The 18,860-nt window shown below is 42.5% G+C and overlaps 1 protein-coding gene across 2 annotated transcripts; it reads right to left on the reverse strand.

Annotated features, from left to right (window-relative positions):
• Positions 1–46: 46 nt before the first annotated feature.
• LOC123993262 (macrophage colony-stimulating factor 1 receptor 1-like) lies at positions 47–18,799 on the reverse strand. Of its 2 annotated transcripts, none has more exons than XM_046295193.1 (22): positions 18,570–18,799; positions 18,018–18,126; positions 12,177–12,464; positions 11,784–12,071; positions 11,466–11,602; positions 11,184–11,349; positions 10,750–10,945; positions 7,122–7,237; positions 6,827–6,938; positions 6,471–6,670; positions 6,107–6,198; positions 5,762–5,888; positions 4,575–4,679; positions 4,298–4,408; positions 3,964–4,126; positions 3,714–3,793; positions 3,506–3,615; positions 3,179–3,301; positions 2,966–3,077; positions 2,750–2,849; positions 1,611–1,725; positions 47–1,395 (listed from the first exon to the last, which is right to left on the reverse strand). In XM_046295193.1, exons 2-22 carry the CDS (start codon positions 18,067–18,069, stop codon positions 1,231–1,233), a joined length of 2,958 nt encoding a protein of 985 aa, XP_046151149.1. In that variant the 5' UTR covers positions 18,070–18,126; positions 18,570–18,799; the 3' UTR covers positions 47–1,230. The 2 variants fall into 2 exon arrangements, with proteins under 2 accessions (XP_046151149.1, XP_046151150.1); XM_046295194.1 differs by having other exon boundaries at positions 47–1,392; positions 18,570–18,797.
• Positions 18,800–18,860: the final 61 nt, after the last annotated feature.

Below are 18,860 nucleotides of genomic sequence, written 5' to 3' on the forward strand. Positions count from 1 at the left end.
GACGTAGAGCTTGTATCTGCAATCATCATAATTACAGTAGGCAGTATTAGCTGAATTCTACATTCAATACAATGAATCAACATTTTTACAGCATAATTGACCCCCCAAAAATGATGAAGCGACGAATGAATGAACATCAAAATATTGAGTGTTACAGCAATAAAGAATCGATTGAATCAATCAAAAACAAAGCCTTTGTGTTGTCAATACTGTGATCCACAGATTTCCTTATAAAGTTGTATCTGCCTTTCATTCCCTACTGTAGCATATAGGCTATATGTCGACTGGCTGAGTCTGAAGTAATATTGGTTAACGCACAACTAAAATCTTGTGCCATTTAGACAGCTGCGTGATTCTGTCATATTGTGACTGTCATACAAAACAACTATGGCTAGAGATTTTTTTTAAACAATACACATGCTTTCATTGATGTAAATAGCATCTCAATATCCATTTCAATGCATTTCATGCAGCATGTTTATGCCGAAAGACAATACATGGAATGTGGTCCCCAGTTAGATTGCATCTCATGTTATTACGTCCAGCATCAAACTAAGCCATCATACAAATATAAAACCTGCTCAAATATACTGTCGCACAAATTATACCATTGCATTGTTTGCTACTGTCTTGCGGCTGCATAGCATGTTGAAAAAGGTAGTCCTACAATGTGAAAGTGAACCCGCTGACAAATGTCAATTCAAACACCACCAGCATTCGTTCCCATTTCCCTCAAATAATAGATAAACCCTCACCATAGTGGCTACAGAAGAATATAATGTACATTAAAAGTACAAATAGCCTACAAAAAGCTGTGAGCAACACAATCTGTTCTGTCAGGGTAGATGCATCTTTGGTGCATAGATTTAAAAGATCATCTCCAAAACATACAACAAAGAAGAGTAATTAATGTAAAATAAGGCATTATATATATTCATTACACAACTAAGGCACTATCTGTGATTAGATTCATTCTCGCCTTTGTTTTTCCAAAACTTGTCATGGGATATAACAAGCCACATGACTTCCTGTCTGTATACAGTGTAGAACAGGCCTAAAAACTGATTTTCAATGCTTTAACAAAATATCACAATTCCATTTCTTTGGCTCTGTGCTCCCAGAATGATTCTACAGTGAGCAGGAGAAGATAGAAAGTGGATGAATTCCAGATCAGAATGTGGACAGTTTGATGATGTCGGAGCTGTCAGACATAGAAATAGAATTATGTTTTCAGCAGAACTGATAGCTATTGGTCTTCACCAGTGGTTGCTCCTCCTCTTCGTGCTCACACGACTGGTCACAGGAGCCGTCACAACACTTAGGCTCATCATTATCATCACACGGCTCCAACTCCTCGACCGTCATGTCCTGCTGCAGCTGGATGTTCTGGTGCTGCTGGGACAGGAGAGTAGAACACTGAAGAGAACAGGTTTCAAAACAAATACTCATTCATGAGTTACATTATTGCTATCTTCAAACAATGCTTAAGTCTGGTCAATCCAGTCTGACAATGAAACATGTTTCATGCTGTCCATTGGGTAGATGCTGTTTTATTCTGATATATACAGCTTATCTACCATGGTAAACATCAATCCCTCTGTCTGTGTTACCTGATCTGGACGTTCTGGCTCCTCACCCAGTAATCTCTCAATCAGCTGGCTGATCTTGCTGAAGGTCGGTCGCTCTGTTGGCTCCAGATTCCAGCACATTTTCATGATTGTATACCTAGTGGGGCATAAATACATGATTACCTTATTCTTCTTTATTCTTACTCTTATTATTATCCATCCTGATGCCCAGTCACTTTACCCTGCCTTCATGTAAATATCTACCTCAAATACTGTACATCGTACCCTTGCACATTGATCTGGTACTGCTACTCCCTGTATATACAATAGCTTGATTCTTGTGTATATTATTCGTCTTGTGTTATTTTGTACTCTGCATCGTTGGGAAGGGCTCGTAAGAAAGCATGTCACGACAAATAACTGTTGTATTCAGCGCATGTGACAAATATAATTTGATTTGAAGTATCATATTGGTTCCGATACCGTAAAATAAATACAATATTTTGTATCATTCCTCGTCGTTCTACAAGGGCCTCAAGCATCATGGAGAAGATTGTCTCAATATAGAGCTCTGTGGTCTATCGAACACCGGAGATCCACCCCTCCTAAACACCACTACAGTCCCTCTAGTCTTCTCCTTGCCTGGTCTGTGAAATGGCACTGTTTCGGGCCCCAGCCTGCTGATCATGTGGCTAACACGCAGAACCACGCCTGACCAATGACTGACTCATCCCCACACAAAGGGGCCCAGATGAATAAGTCCTGACTCAGTCTCAGTCCCCCTCTGTCGCTCTGTCTCCGGACCCACAATACAGTTATTCCGGGCAGTGTGGCAACCACAGCGAATCGACACACACAGATGTATGGAGCCTTGGAGATACTGAAAAATACACTCTTTATTTCTTGTTTCTATGGGGTGTTTGATTGTGGAGGAGAGCTTTGTTACTTTTTCAATGTAGGGCTCAGAACTCCAGCCAAGTCATCTGGGATCAGCCATGCTTAATGCTTCTATGGCACAATACATGTACAAGGGGGTATGACTGGAACATAGGGGTCTTTGTTCAGTCTTGCAGAATATTATAAAAGGATATTGTAGTATACATGAATGTGTATCCCAATGAAGCCCAATTGGCCTGGGGACAAGGTTACTTAAACCTAAAAGCCCTGAATCTGTAACTTACATCTCTGGAGGTGCGAAGTCTGGTCGAGACATCTGATAACCACACTTGATCATGTTGTAGAATTTAGTATCCACCAGGATACTGGGGTAGGGGCTTTTTCCTAAATAAATTAAACAAAGACACATGAATTAAACAACTAAACAAGAACGACTGAATGATTTCACCAGAGATATAAAAATCTATTATGTTGAGAAATCTAGGTTTCTGCCAGCTCACCTAGAGAGAAGATCTCCCATAGCAGGATCCCATAGGACCAGACGTCACTCTGGCCAGTGTAGAGACAGTCAAAGATACTCTCTGGAGCCATCCACTTCACTGGCAGACGCGCCTATAGACACACGGTGCGAGGAAGCGCATATCAAACACACGTGAATGTTTTTTTATTGACATGGAAACATGTTACTGAGGTTGTCGTTGTTGTTCGCTCACATTGCCCTTCACCACATAGTTGGAGTCATTCATGATGTCACGTGCCAGGCCGAAGTCACAGATCTTAGCCACACGGAGGTCTGTCAGGAGGACGTTCCGAGCTGCAACGTCCCGGTGGATACACTGAGACAGACAGAGAGAGAATCAGTTACAGTAGCTTACGACGGCATCACAAAGTGCATCTCTCATTTCCAAGAGATTATGTATATTTTTTCAACTATAGTATGCTGAATTTTCATCAAACATAATCTCAAACTGCGAAGTATACTTATTACAAGCCTTGTTTCGCAAACCTTTGTTGTGAAACTTTGTGTTGATGTGACTCACGTTCTTGGCTGCAAGGAAGTCCAGGCCCTGAGCCACCTGGTAGGAGAATCTCAGCAGGTCCTCCATGTCCAACGGCCACGAGTCCGGCCCACCATCCTCACACACAGAGTCTGATAGAATAAAATGTCATGTTCATAGAAATGTCCAACTGAACCAATGCAATGAATGGTGCTAGATAAAAGAAAAGGGAGTAAGACGGCTCAATTACCCAGAGAGGAGTTGACAGGCTGGGGACCAGGCCTCATCTCCAGGTAGCTGTCAGAACACACACTGGATATCCCACTATCACTGGTAGAAGGAGCGGAGAACGGGATCAGGGGAGGAGAGGAGGTTGAGGGTCGAGAGGTGGTAAATCACACAAAGTGGTTACTTCACAAGACTGCTTCTCTGTATGCTGAATAAAGGTGAGTCAGAGTACACCTTCTTTTTCATGGGCTTGGTGCCAACATTATCCATACCTTCTGATGAACTGTTTCCCCTCACAGAGGTTCTTGTAGTCACTGGTCTCCTCTGGTACCGCTGGTATGTTCATGACAAAGTTCAGGAAGGTCTCCTGCTTGTGTCGCAGGAAGTTCAGAAGGTCGCCATGACTACAGTACTCAGTGATCACCAGTACAGGTCCTGAGATAAGAAACATTTATATTTTATAATAAATATAGAAAACGCTCAAAATTCCACATAGTACGAAACTTGACTCAAATGCATTTACAAAAATATACAGATACTGTAATTCTCTGAATGTCTCTGCACTTCTTCAGATAGGAAGCTGTGTTTTATAGTGTTCAGTCTCACCCGCCTGAGTGCAGGCTCCCAGGAGGTTGACAATGTTCTTGTGCTGTCCCAGGTGACTCAGAATCTTCAGTTCTGACATCAAAGCCTCTCTCTCATCTGAGTGGGCCCTGGCTGCAGAAAGAGATAGATAGACAGATAGATAGATAAATAAACAGAGAGAAAGTGAAACCCAATCACATGACACTGCCGTACCACTGTGATCACAGACGGTTTCTCAGACTTTGATCAATTCTACTCCTGAACTAAAAAAAACTTGTTCAATTCAATGGATTCTGACCTTTGAGCATCTTTACAGCCACTCGCATCGCATTGTCGTCCTCCCCCAGACCATAGGCTGTGGCCTCCACCACCTTCCCAAAGGCCCCGGCTCCTAGGATCTTTCCTGCGGGTCACACATCCAACGCATCACTTTCTTGTCTGACTGTATGTCAATATCCTTTCTTTCCCGTAAATACATACACTTTACAGTTGTACATGTAGTTGAGATTCCACTCATTCACCATACAGTATGGAATATCTAACCCAGGGATGGGCAACTGGCAAATTCACAAAAAAATGTCAATAATAATTCAGTCGAGGTCTCAAATTACTGTTGATAGTTGGAATAGAAGAATACACAAGGTGCAATGTCGAAATTTGGTTGTGCATCAGCAGTCAATTAGCCCATGTCAGCAATGTTTTTCTAGCATGGTAAGTTATTCTAGCGGCCAGCTATCTAAACTTGTAGTAAGCATGGTCGAATTACCGACGGGATGGGGCCCATTAATCATCAGTTATCATATTAAAAACTGCTAACATGTGCTTCCACATTATGGCAAAATGAGCAGAATTGCATGAAATGATTTATACAATTTCAAAAACGTCTCTCCGCTCCATGGCAAAATGTTTAGAATTGCAGCCAACTTGCTTTAAAACGGCAAAGTTTTCGCTACGCCACATGGCAAAATGTGCAGAATTTCAGGAAATTAACTTTAACCCCCTTGTGGGAGTCGTAGTTTTGCTCTACTACCCCGACAAGCTTCTTGGGACTCTTCTGTAGTCCGTACACGCCGATCTGCCAACTTCTGTCTGTAGCATCCGAACAGTTTGGGCTACACACTAATATGATCCCTCTGTGGAAAGGTATGTCTCTCACAAACACGTACATGTCCATTGTTTTTGCCTTAGGATGCCCACAAGCCTCACAAGACTCCTCTGAAGGTCCCCCATGCCCAGTTAAACCAATTCATAGAAGCACTGTATATGGAGATAGGTTGTGCCAAAAATAAGTGGGCAAATACATGTATATATATCTTATATCTTTCAGATATAGAACAGACACTTCAGAACAAACTGTTCCATGTCGTGAATCTGTTATTCAATGTGTTTGTATGGCCTAACCGTAGTAAGGCCAAATGACATTTTTCCATCAAACTTCCAAGAACCAAATCACTGCAGTAGCCTATCTAAGAAAAGGCCACACACCGAGCTTGAGCTTGTCCCTGGGAAACTCCCACTTCTCATTGTACGGCATCTGAGTTGGGTCGATAAAGGTGTAGTTGTTTCCTTCACTGGCCTGGATGATCTTCCACCGGATCTCATATCTCGGTTTCTTCAGAGGGAAGGAAATGTTCATTAGTCAACCATTTGAATAACCAAGGGTTCTCCATGGTTTCTTTGACTAAAGGTAACAATGATTTCAAACGACATATATTTGTCAATACTCTATTCATGAACATATCAGTTTCTTACCTAGTTTATTTTAGATGAGATTGCATACTGGTGTATTAGTATATTTTTCTATATTGCAGAGGGTGTTTTGTGTCCTACCTGTTTGTACTTGTAGAGCAGGACCATGAGTAGCAAGAGGAGAAGGGCCAGCACACCAGCTGCTCCCAATAGAGTGGAGGTGAACATTATATCTATCCAATCAGAGAGAAGGGTCAGGGTGTCTGGTGTAGACACACTTAGAACATTATATGTGTGATGGCTTTGTTATGGGTTTATGTGGAACCAAGGAAGAGTAGCTGCAGCTAAAGTAACGGCTATTGTGAATCTGAATAAACAAAAGAACAGACAGTTCATGTACAGCTCATATGCTTGACTATGATGAAACAGGAAAAAGGAGTAATGAACTTAAGGATAAGACAGTAAGCCTGAGGATAACCATGGGTGACCGTGCTCTGGCTCTTACTGGAAACGTCCATGGCGAAGGTGTCTTTACCGACTCCGACCAGGTTGAAGGCGACACACTCCACGGTCATCCTATGGCTGGACGGTTCCACTGTCAGGACGCTCTGGACCTCGACCGCTCCATACTCCTCCCTCTGGACCTCGACTGTTTGGGCCAAGAGAGGAGCAGGCATCTGGAGACCTGTTGCGTTCTCATTGCACCTGTTCCATAGGAAGACACAGATAGGATAGAGTTCCCCATTTAGTTATGATACCTAATACGGCATTATATATATTTTTTTTAAATACACACTATACTTATTAAGTCTATCTTTTACAATGGCAATATCATACCACTGTGCCCTCTCTTACACCTACGTGGTTCGGATTCCAGAGCACTGGTACCAGAGGATTATGGGAGCAGGGTAACCGAACGACGTGCACGTGAGGGTGGTGATGTTCTCCCATCTCACCACGGCAACCGGCCTCTCTGCCAATCAAGAGAGTGCAGAGGAAGTCAGTGGCATGGTCAAATAATACATCTCACACACTCAACATAGCGACAAATATGTTCAATAGATGCTGTGCTGAAAAAAATGTATTCATCAGAGAGAATGGTTGTTGTATGAACTGACACTGTGTATTAGTATGTCTGTACTCATACTTTACTTACGATACATTTGGATTTGGAATGTAATGGATGCGTTGGCCATGGAACTATTGGCATAGAAGGTGTACTGGCCCTGCTCCTGTGCAATCATCCTCTTGAGCAGCAGGGTAGCGGAATACCTGAGTGAAAAACAAACCTGATCTACAGTCGTGGCCAAAAGGTTTGAGAATGACACAAATAGTAAGTCTGCTGCCTCAGTTTGTATGATGGCAATTTGCATATACTCCAGATTGTTATGAAGAGTGATCAGATGAATTGCAATTAATTGAAAAGTCCCTCTTTGCCATGCAAATGAACTGAATCCCCAAAAACATTTCCCCTGCATTTCAGCCCTGCTACAAAAGGACCAGCTGACATCATGTCAGTGATTCTCTCATTAACACGGGTGTGAATGTTGACGAGGACAAGGCTGGAGATCACTCTGTCATGCTGATTGAGTTCGAATAACAGACTGGAAGCTTCAAAATGAGGGTAGTGCTTGGAATCATTGTTCTTCCTCTGTCAACCATGGTTACCTGGAAGGAAACATGTGCCATCATCATTGCTTTGCACAAAAATGGCTTCACTGCCTGTAAGATTGCACCAAAGTCAACCATTTATCGGATCATCAAGAACTTCAAGGAGAGCGGTTCAATTGTTGTGAAGAAGGCTACAGGGTGCCCAAGAAAGTCCAGCAAGCGCCACGACCGTCTCCTAAAGTTGATTCAGCTGCGGGATCGGGGCATCACCAGTACAAATCTTGCTCAGGAATGGCAGCAGGCAGGTGTGAGTGCATCTGCATGCAAAGTGAGGCGAAGACTTTTGGAGGATGGCCTGGTGTCAAGATGGGCAGCAAAGAAGCCACTTCTCTCTTCTCTGTACCTTGTGCAGCTATTCTGCAAAAGGTACAGGGATTGGACTGCTGAGGACTAGGGTAAAGTCATTTTCTCTGATGAATCCCCTTTCCGATTGTTTGGGACATCCGGAAAAAAAGCTTGTCCGGAGAAGACAAGGTGAGCGCTACCATCAGTCCTGTGTCATGTCAACAGTAAAGCATCCTGAGAACATTCATGTGTGGGCTCACTCACAACATTCAGCCAAGGGCTCACACACAATTTTGCCTAAGAACACAGCCATGAATAAAGAATGGTACCAACACATCCCCTGAGAGCAACTTCTCCCAACCATCCAGGAACAGTTTGGTGACAAAACAATGCCTTTTGCCAGCATAATGGAGCACCTTGCCATAAGGCAAAAGTAATAACTAAGTGGCTCGGGGAACAAAACATCAATATTTTGGGTCCATGGCCAGGACACTCCCCAGACCTTAATCCCATTGAGAATTTGTGGTCAATCCTCAAGAGGCTTGATGTTATACTTCAGTTTTCCATAGTAACATCTGACAAAAATATCTAAAGACACTGAAGCAGCAAACTTTGTGAAACTTAATATTTGTGTCATTCTCAAAACCTTTGGCCATGACTGTACACTCTTAGAAAAAAGGTACTATTTAGAACCTAAAAGGGTTCTTTGGCTGTCCTCATAAGAGAACCCTAAAAAGAAGCCTTTTTGTTTCCAGGTAGAATTAGTTTGGTTCCATGTAAAATAATTTTGGGTTCCACAGAGAGATATACATGAAACACAAATGGGTTCTACCTGGAACCAAAAAGAGTTCTCCTATGGGGAGAGCTGAGTAACCCTTTTGGAACCCTTTTTTTCTAAGAGTTTATTGTAGTCACTGGAAATGTTTAACTGGGACAAAAGTGTAATGAATGCAGATGTTGTGTGGTTTGGTGACTAATACATGCTAGTTCTTCTTAGACAGTTACTGCTATGTGTCATAGCGGAGGTAAAACTTTAGCTCTTTCCTTCCCTTAACTCTAGTTTCATAGTACAGAACTCTTTGGACCGGTGGTGGTGACGTCTGAGTTTGTGCCAGATAAACAAATAAACGGAAACATCAGCTCATTTCAAATCTTCTGCAGTTTCCCCATTCTGAATTTCAGTACATTCAGAAAGTATTCAGACCAATTGACCTTTTCCACTATATGTTACGTTACAGCCTTATTCAACAATGTATTAAATAACAAATGTCCCCATCAATTTACACACAATACCCCATAATGACAAAGCAGAAAGAGGTAAAAAAATTTTTTTGCAAATGTATTAAAAAAAACACTGAAAAGCCTTATTTACATAAGTAATATGAGCTCATGTGCATCCAGTTTCTATTGATCATTCTACATATGTTTCTACAACTTGATTGGACGCCACCTGTGGTAAATTCAATTGATTGGACATAATATGGAGAGGCAAACACCTGTCTATATAAGGTGCCACAGTTGACAGTGCACATCAGAGCAAAAAACAAGCCATGAAGTTGAAGGCATTGTCCGTAGAGCTCTGAGAAAGGATTGTGTCGAGGCACAGATCTGGGGAAGGGTACCAAAACATTTCTGCAGAATTGAAGGTCCCAAAGAACACAGTGGATTATATCATTTTTAAATGGAAGAAATTTGGAACCACCAAGACTCCAAGAGCAAGCCACCCAGCCAAACTGAGCAATCCGGGGAGAGGGAGGTGACCAAGAACCCAATGGCCACTCTGACAGAGCTCCAGAGCTCCTCTGTGGAGATGGGAGAACCTTCCAGAAGGACAACCATCTCTGCAGCACTCAAGACAGAAGCCACTCGTCAGTAAAAGGCACATGACAGCCAGATTGGAGGACTCTCAGACCATGAGAAACAAGATTCTCTGGTCTGATGAAACCAAGATTGAACTCTTTGGCCTGAATGCGTCACGTTTGGTGGAAACCTGGCAACATCCCTACCGTAAAGCATGGTGGTGGCAGCATCATGCTGTGGGGATGTTTTTCAGCGGCAGGGACTGGGAGACTAGTCTGGATTGAGGGAAAGATGAACGGAGCTAAGTACAGAGAGATTTTTATGAAATTCTGCTCCAGTGCGCTCAGGACCTCAGACTGGGGCGAAGGTTCACCCTGCAACAGGACAATGACCCGAAGCACACAGCCAAGACAACGCAGGAGTGGCTTCGGAAAACAAGTCTCTGAATGTGTTTTAGTGGCACAGCCTGAGCCCGGACTTGAACCCGATCGAACATCTCTGGAGGGACCTGAAAAAAGCTGTGCGGCTACTCATCTAACCTGACAAACTTTCAGAGGATCTGCAGAAAAGAATGGGAGAAACTCCCCAAATACAGGTGTGCCAAGCTTGTAGTGTCATACCCAAGAAGACTCGAGGCTGTAATCGCTGTCAAAGGTGCTTCAACAAAGTACTAAGTAAAGGGTCTGAATATGTACTATGTACACTATTTTTATTTATTTTTATTTTTGCAAACATTTCTAGAAACCTGTTTTTTGCTTTGTCATTATGGGGTATTGGATTTTTTTTCCAATTCATTTAAGAATAAGGCTGTAACGTAACAATGTGGAAAAAGTAATGGGTCTGAATACTTTCCAAATGCACTGCATAATTATGATCAAGTGAGCCTTTGATCCGTGAACATTTTAAAATACAGTTTTCTGTTGCTGCCCTTTAGTCCCAAAGCCCCAAACGCCTTCCCAAAACAGCTAGAGGATAACTCCTCACTCAGTCAGTGCTCTTCATCTTGTTGTTGTATGAGTACCACCCACCTGTTGTTATAGCGTGTAAAGGTTTGTTCCTGCGTAGAGGAGGCTGTAGGGGTGTCCCAGTGCTGGCCTATGATCTGAGGGTACGCCTCGATCAGGACACTGAGTTTCAGGTCTTCCCCCTCGTTCATGTCAATGGACAGGTCCTGGTGAGCCAGCTTGGAGGACAGCTGGGGAGAAAGACGGATGTAGGCCTCCTCTGGACAGAGACATGGAGAGACATGGGATTGGTTATCTTCAAGGTCAGCCAGAAGTGTTTTCATTAGGCACTGAAACAGAGAGGGACTTCCTAAACTTGTCCACCCAAAAAAAAAGCTTCTGTTGCAAAATGTTTTGATACAGTCTGCGTTGATTCTCACGATCCAGTTCTGCGACTGGAATGTGTTCTAATATCCCCACGTGTGCCTGAATTGTATTAGAGTTATCCAATAACTTACCTACAACCATCAGGGAGGTGGTAGATTTGTTGACTCCAGCCTCGTTGGTGCCGATGCAGGTAATGTTGCCTGTGTCTGACTGGTCCACTACTGGGATGGTCAGGATGCTTTCAATGTCCAGACGGTTACTGTCTACTGATTGGACTTTCTGCTCTATTGTAAATCTCTGTAAGAAGAGACAGGAAAATAACATAATGTCATCGTCAAGATATATTGTCATGCATTTTATTTTGGCCAACAGTGGAACAAATAGGTTGCTCCAGATACTCTGAAAGTGCTTGCCTTTTTGGAGCTGTAATTCCAGGTGACATTATAGTTGAAGTTGGGGTTGTGTGTGGTGCAGTGGATGCTCAGCTTCTCGCCCACGATATGAACATACTCATCCTTTTCCAGGAATACATAAGGTGGGAAACGCAGCCCTGGACACAGAGGGAACCAGGAACACAGCATGTATAAGAAAAGCACAAACTCCTTTGCCAATTCGAATACTTGTTCCTGAATTTGAATATATAGCAATATTACAGTACAGTATGGTACATGGGCCTGATCAAGCATGTGACTTTAAGTAAAGTATCCCTCCACAACACTCAACCTACTTACTTTGGATGATGTTGAGGTTGAAAGTCTTGGACGTCCTCTCCACCCCGTGGAGCTTGGCGCTGCAGACATAGTCTGCATTGTAGCTGGGGTGGAGGTTGCGGATGAGAATGCCTCTGCGGGGGTCTGCTGTGTAGTTCATCCCTGGGGGCACGGAGGTACAGTTGTCCATGCGGAGCCCCAAGTCTGTGGCCTCTGGGTCGGTCAGCAGGCAGGGGAGCAGGTGGTCCTCACCCTCCTTCCTCACCACACGCAGGGACGCGCTGCTGGTCCAGAACAGGCTCTCTGGGTCTGGTGGAGAAGGGGGGGGGTGTGTTAGAATGAGGGATACTGGCCAACACACCGTCTCTACAGGTATGGTAAACAAACAGTAACTCTCTCCTCTTCTGAGCTTACCTTTCACATACACGTGCACCGTAGAGAACAAGTCCCGAACCTTGACGTTCACACTGGTATATTCACACTTATAGGTCCCAGTGTGTTCTGCAGAGGGGCGGTCCACCCTGAAGGTTCTGACTCTCCCATTGCCCTTGGAGATTAAGCTCTTGTGTTTGGACAACCGGGTCAGCCAGTTGACTGGCCCATCCCCCTCGCACCTCAGGACCAATGGAGTGCCAGGGTTCAGTACTACTTCAGACCCAACCACGACCTCTGAGTTTAGCTTGATCACAGGACGCCGCCATTCTGAGGAGGATAACATAGAGATGAGATCATAAATCTACGCGTTTCAAAACAACTGGGACCTCGGAAGTGGGAAATCTCTGACTTCAGTGCGTTCAAGACTAATGGGAACTCAGAAAAAGCTTAAACTTTGAAAATGTGTTTTTAACAGACATCCAACTCAGAATTCCGAGTCGGAAACCCGGGCATCTTTATAGACGTCTGACCAGAATATAACTGATGTCATGATTTGACCCCAAAAAATTCAGACTACCCAGTTTTCTTGAAAGCACCATATTGGTTTTTCAAATAGGGTGTGCTTATATTTATCCTGTTTCACACATGTACAAGTGTCAGGTGTAAAATGGAAATGTGTTATTTGCATAAGTGACCCTGGACAAACAAGTTTTTCACCTAGTCGACACAGGGATTCAAACTACTATAGCAACCTTTCAGCCCAATGCTCTTGAACAACTTTGCTACCTGCCACCCTGTGCATGACCAGGAAACTCTGATTCCTAAACATGGTTATATCAACTGGTTTTTATTTCAGCCAACTCTGTCAAGACAAGATTTAAACCTCAAATCACTATTTATTTTTCTGAATGTCTTCTTGGTCACTCTGTGTTTAGGATTAAGAGTCATCTTGGACACCACAAATTCAGGAAACAAATGACAGAACTGGCCAGTCTGGCTCTAAAGGAGAGATCCTATTCTCTCTCTCACTTCTGCTTTTCTTCTCTATATCGATGTCATGCTACTGAGAACTGGTGTGAATGGAGACACATTTACTAGTCCCTCAGGGACCCACAGACATTTCATCATTTAGTTGTAGCCCTGAACTAGTTCAGCTGATTTACCTAGTCAAGGGTCGCGTTCCCCTGCTCAGATTTTGCATGCATCAACTGCATGTTGCGTCATCGACAGTACGGTCGGGCACCAGATTGCTATAAAATAGTATATGGCTAGCTGATACAAAAAATACATATCCAGGCATGTAAGATCTGGCACGTGGCAGAAACACCTGGGCAGAGGAACACGCCGAAGGGCTTGATGATTAGTTGACTATTTGAGTCAGGTGTGCTAGTTCTGGAATATATCAAATACAGTGGGGCAAAAAAGTATTTAGTCAGCCACCAATTGTGCAAGTTCTCCCACTTAAAAATATGAGAGAGGCCTGTCATTTTCATCATAGGTACACTTCAACTATCTAGAAAATCACATCGTAGGATTTTTAATGAATTTATTTGCAAACAAGCAAGATTTCTGGCTCTCACAGACCTGTAACTTCTTCTTTAAGAGGCTCCTCTGTCCTCCACTCGTTACCTGTATTAATGGCACCTGTTTGAACTTGTTATCAGTATAAAAGACACCTGTCCACAACTGCAAACAGTCACACTCCGAACTCCACTATGGCCAAGACCAAAGAGCTGTCAAAGGACACCAGAAACAAAATTGTAGACCTGCACCAGCCTGGGAAGACTGAATCTGCAATAGGTAAGCAGCTTGGTTTGAAGAAATCAACTGTGGGAGCAATTATTAGGAAATGGCAGACATACAAGACCACTGATAATCTCCCTTGATCTGGGGCTCCACGCAAGATCTCGCGCCGTGGGGTCAAAATGATCACAAGAACGGTGAGAAAAATCCCAGAACCACACGGGGGGACCTAGTGAATGACCTGCAGAGAGCTGGGACCAAAGTAACAAAGCCTACCATCAGTAACACACTACGCCGCCAGGGACTCAAATCCTGCAGTGCCAGACGTGTCCCCCTGCTTAAGCCAGTACATGTCTAGGCCCGTCTGAAGTTTGCTAGAGAGCATTTGGATGATCCAGAAGAAGATTGGGAGAATGTCATATGGTCAGATGAAACCAAAATATAACTTTTTGGTAAAAACTCAACTCGTCGTGTTTGGAGGACAAAGAATGCTGAGTTGCATCCAAAGAACACCATGCCTACTGTGAAGCATGGGGGTGGAAACATCATGCTTTGGGTCTGTTTTTCTGCAAAGGGACCAGGATGACTGATCCGTGTAAAGGAAATAATTAATGGGGCCATGTATCGTGAGATTTTGAGTGAAAACCTCCTTCCATCAGCAAGGGCATTGAAGATGAAACGTGGCTGGGTCTTTCAGCATGACAATGATCCCAAAACACTGCCTGGGCAACGAAGGAGTGGCTTCATAAGAAGCATTTCAAGGTCCTGGAGTGGCCTAGCCATTCTCCTGATCTCAACTCCATAGAAAATCTTTGGAGGGAGTTGAAAGTCTGTTGCCCAGCAACAGCCCCAAAACATCACTGCTCTAGAGGAGATCTGCATGGAGGAATGGGCCGAAATACCAGCAACAGTGTGTGAAAACCTTATGAAGACTTACAGAAAACATTTGACCTCTGTCATTGCCAACAAAGGGTATATAACAAAGTATTGAGATACACTTTTGTTATTGACCAAATACTTATTTTCCACCATAATTTGCAAATAAATTCATTAAGAATCCTACAATGTGATTTTCATAGTTGAAGTGTATCTATGATGAAAATTACAGGCCTCTCTCATCTTTTTAAGTGGGAGAACTTGCACAATTGGTGGCTGATTAAATACTTTTTTGCCTCACTGTACATCTTAAATACAGTTAAATAAGGGTTAAATAAAAATACATGGAACGGTTTGAGAACCACCCTCCTAGACTATGGTAATGCCCTGGCCCTTTTACACCCACAAACACCAACACAAAAACAAACAAAGACATCTTTGAATTCCTTATTTTCTTCCCGAAACAGAAGGGTCAGAGTGAGACAGAGGGAGCTGTATGGGGTGGTAAAACCATGTATATGTCCTTTGGGTGTGACAAAGCTAACTGCTGGTGATGCGCTGATACAGGGACAAACAATGCCGTCTTTGAGACACTCAAGCAAATCACAGGGGCCAAGGGAGTCTGAAGAACTTCAACATAAAGCTACTGTAGAATATGGCTTCAAATAGCATGTTTTTCTTGTCCTCCTTTAACTCTCTAACACCTTATTTGATAAAAAGTTAATTTGGGCTCTATTGGGCTCTCTTGTGGTGGATTTATTTCAGCATCCACTCTCCTGTATCTGGTAAAGCATGGATCAGAAAACAACATCTGAAAATTACAATAGGTTTTGTCTCAATTCATTCTTTCATGTAAAGTATGTCTTGTTTTTGATTTATCTCAAAGCAGAACTGAGTTTTGTTGTTCAGCAGATTTTCTTAGTTACCACAGTCCACAGCTCAACCTCAGTGTCAAAGTGAGGGAGTGCTCATGGTTTTGGGCTATTCAGTATCGATTGGGTCTAGACTTCCCGATAACATTACACACCACCTTCCTATGGACTCCAAGTATACTAGCTCCTTATCAAATGGCTGTTGAGCAATGGAACAAGAACAGCAGCTGATGTACAGGACATTACGGTCCTACCAAAAGAGGCTCATAAAAATAAAAATAATGAAACATTAAAACGCCAGAATTTTCAGATAAAATTATACTAAATATATTCACGTCACCAAATCATTGATTAAAACACACTGTTTTACAATGAAGGTCGACAGTGGCCTCAAGAGCACTCTGTAGGGTAGCACCATGGTGTAGCCAGATCTAAGCTACAAAACCTAGGAGGCTCATGGTTCTCAACCCCTTGCATAGACTTACACAGTAATCATGAAAAGTTCCGGAGGACGTCCTCCAACCTATCAGAGCTCTTACAGCATGAACTGCCATTTTGTCCACATAATCAAAGAATCAGAGAATTAAACTAGTACTGAAAGCATAAGCTACAAATAGCTTGCACTGCAGTGCATAAAATGTGATTGGTAGTTGACTCAAAGAAAGAGAAAGACAATAGTTGAACAGCTTTGAACAAATCCATTTCTTCAAAAATGAAGGCGTAGCAAGAGAGAGGGCGAGAGAGTGGCGACCAGTGGCGACACATCATTCAGGGCTGGTGGGGCAGAGCCCCACCTGTTTAGCCCTGTACGCATGTTATTTTGGCATTACAACATGTCACATATCAGTTTGCAAACATTGTTATTAAAAAATCATTGAGTTGATAAAGCCGCATACATGTTTTGCTTTCTTGAATAAGGCAGATCCAAAATGCAGGTGTTTCAGCCTAGCTCAGTGCTTTCTGTGGTGGTGGGGAAAATATGGAGCGTAGGGATTGGTAATGTTCTCTAGCTGTGCCGTGATTGGCTCAGTGTTCTGTCACTCATGGGGACACTACGTCACTGCAAAATCTACGGGGAGATGTCGAAAATTCAATCCCCTTGAGTGCTGCCATAGATTTACATTAGAAGTGCCCACCTGAGAAGACTCAAGGTCATTGGTCACAGATAAAATTATGTAAAATCATATTATATCTACCATAGACAAGCAGTCATCATCATGAATCAAGTCAAAAGTCTACTGGCAAATCCTTTTCAATCATTGTCATATGAAGAGAAATTATAGATAAAATGTAGTGGTGCTCATCGGCCATTGGACATAAACATTACACTTGTGGTGGAAAAAGTACCCAATTGTCATATTTGAGTCAAAGTAAAGATATCTTAATAGAAAATGACTCAAGTTAAAGTGAAAGTCACCCAGTAAAATACTGTTTGAGTAAAAGTCTGAAAGTATTTGGTTTTACAAATACTTAAATATCAGGTATTGGGGCAGCAGGTAGCCTAGTGGTGAGAGCATTGGCCCAGTAACCGAAAGGTTGCTCAGATCGAATCTCTGAGCTGACAAGGTAAGAATCTGTTGTTTTGCCCCTGAACAAGGCAGTTAACCCACTGTTCCCTGGTATGCTGTCATTGTAAATAAGAATTTGTTCTTAACTGACTTGCCTAGTTAAATAAATAAAAATGAACTGTGGTTCCAAGTACTTAAGAAGTTTTTTAGGGTATCTGTACTTTTCTTTACTATTGATATTTCTGACAACTTTTACTTTTACTCCACTACATTCCTCAATAATATAATGTACTTTTTACTTCATACATTTTCCAGGACACCCAAAAGTACTAGTTACATTTCGAATGCTTAGCAGGACAGAAAAATTGCCATATTCACACACTTTTTAAGAGAACATCCCTTGTCATCTCTGCCTCAGATCTGGCCAGACTCACTAAAAACAAATGCTTCGTTTGTAAATGATGTCTTAGTGTTGTAGTGTGCTTGCAGCTATCCGTAAAATAATAAAACATGAAAATTGTGCTGTCTGGTTTGAAACAATTTATACTTTTACTTTTGATACTTAAGTATATTTGTGCAATTACATTTACTTTTGATAATTAAGTATATTTAAAATGAAATACTTTTGCACTTTTTCTCAAGTAGTATTTTACTGGGTGACTTTCACTTTTACTCGAGTCATTTTCTATTTAGACATCCTTTATTTTACTGAAGTATGACAGTTGGATACTTTTTCCACCGCTGCATATAAATTGCATTTTAGTCTGGTAATATATATGTAAAAGTATGGAGGACACAAGAGATGTGAGTACAATGTCAACAACACAGCACATGAATCCCAATATGATGAAGTATAGTTGAAAACAGGTGTTGAGTCGTACCTTGAGCTGCAGTGGGCAGGATCCCCAGCAGAAAGGCCAGGTACAGCTCCATCCTGGATCTGCTCCAGATCTATGTGTGTCTGTATGTCTAGGAGTGTTGTTATTGTGTCTGTGGTCAAGGAGAAAAATGAGGAATCATTACGCTGGATCTCTGCTGTCACTCACTGTCATATACTTCTTCTTTTCTAAAGAGGATATTTGGAAATCAAACTTTCAGGATTTGTCACCTTGACATTTTTTTTATTTTTATTTTTAAATGTTACCTTTGTTTTACTAGGCAAGTCAGTTAAGAACAAATTCTTATTTTCAATGACGGCCTAGGAACAGTGGGTTAACTGCCTGTTCAGGGGCAGAACGACAGATTTTTACCTTGTCAGCTCGGGGATTTGAACTTGCAACCTTCCGGTTACTAGTCCAACGCTCTAACTAGGCTACCCCAGTGGTTATATAGACCAGACCTTACTGAAAGCCTTTTCAAATGTCATTCACATGCTATTAATAAAAGTTACTGTGTAACATGGCTAAGATTGGAAACAATGAACTCTACTGAACCTGTAGATTTCTTCAGCTCAGTGGTATGCCTCTGATCCCACAGAGCTCTGTGGATTCACCATCCGGGAGCGAGTAAAGTCCCTCCAACCCTGTCTCTCTTCTGTCTCTATCTCCCTTAGCCTGACCAGAAGCCAGTAAAAGAGAGAGAGGCATAAACAGACAGATAGAGGTGTCACGCTCCCCACTAATGACCATGTGTCTCTGTTTAGCTAGAAAACAGGACGGCCCTCCCAGTCCTAATGCCATGGTGCTGAGACTAATCTGCTGTGATGATGGGTCACACTGCTGCTC

This window comes from Oncorhynchus gorbuscha, linkage group LG13 (genome assembly GCF_021184085.1).
Source record: "Oncorhynchus gorbuscha isolate QuinsamMale2020 ecotype Even-year linkage group LG13, OgorEven_v1.0, whole genome shotgun sequence".
Classification (NCBI taxonomy): domain Eukaryota; kingdom Metazoa; phylum Chordata; class Actinopteri; order Salmoniformes; family Salmonidae; genus Oncorhynchus; species Oncorhynchus gorbuscha.

What these genes read in the sequence shown, in the direction of transcription:
- LOC123993262 (XM_046295193.1), bottom strand. Translation starts at nt 18,069, where the DNA reads ATGGAGCTGTACCTGGCCTTTCTGCTGGGGATCCTGCCCACTGCAGCT. An exon ending in TGCTCTGGAATCCGAACCAC is followed by an intron (nt 6,671 to 6,826) that starts GTAGGTGTAAGA and finishes CCTATGGAACAG; the next exon opens with GTGCAATGAGAACGCAACAG. An exon ending in ACTATGTGGTGAAGGGCAAT is followed by an intron (nt 3,078 to 3,178) that starts GTGAGCGAACAA and finishes GTGTGTCTATAG; the next exon opens with GCGCGTCTGCCAGTGAAGTG.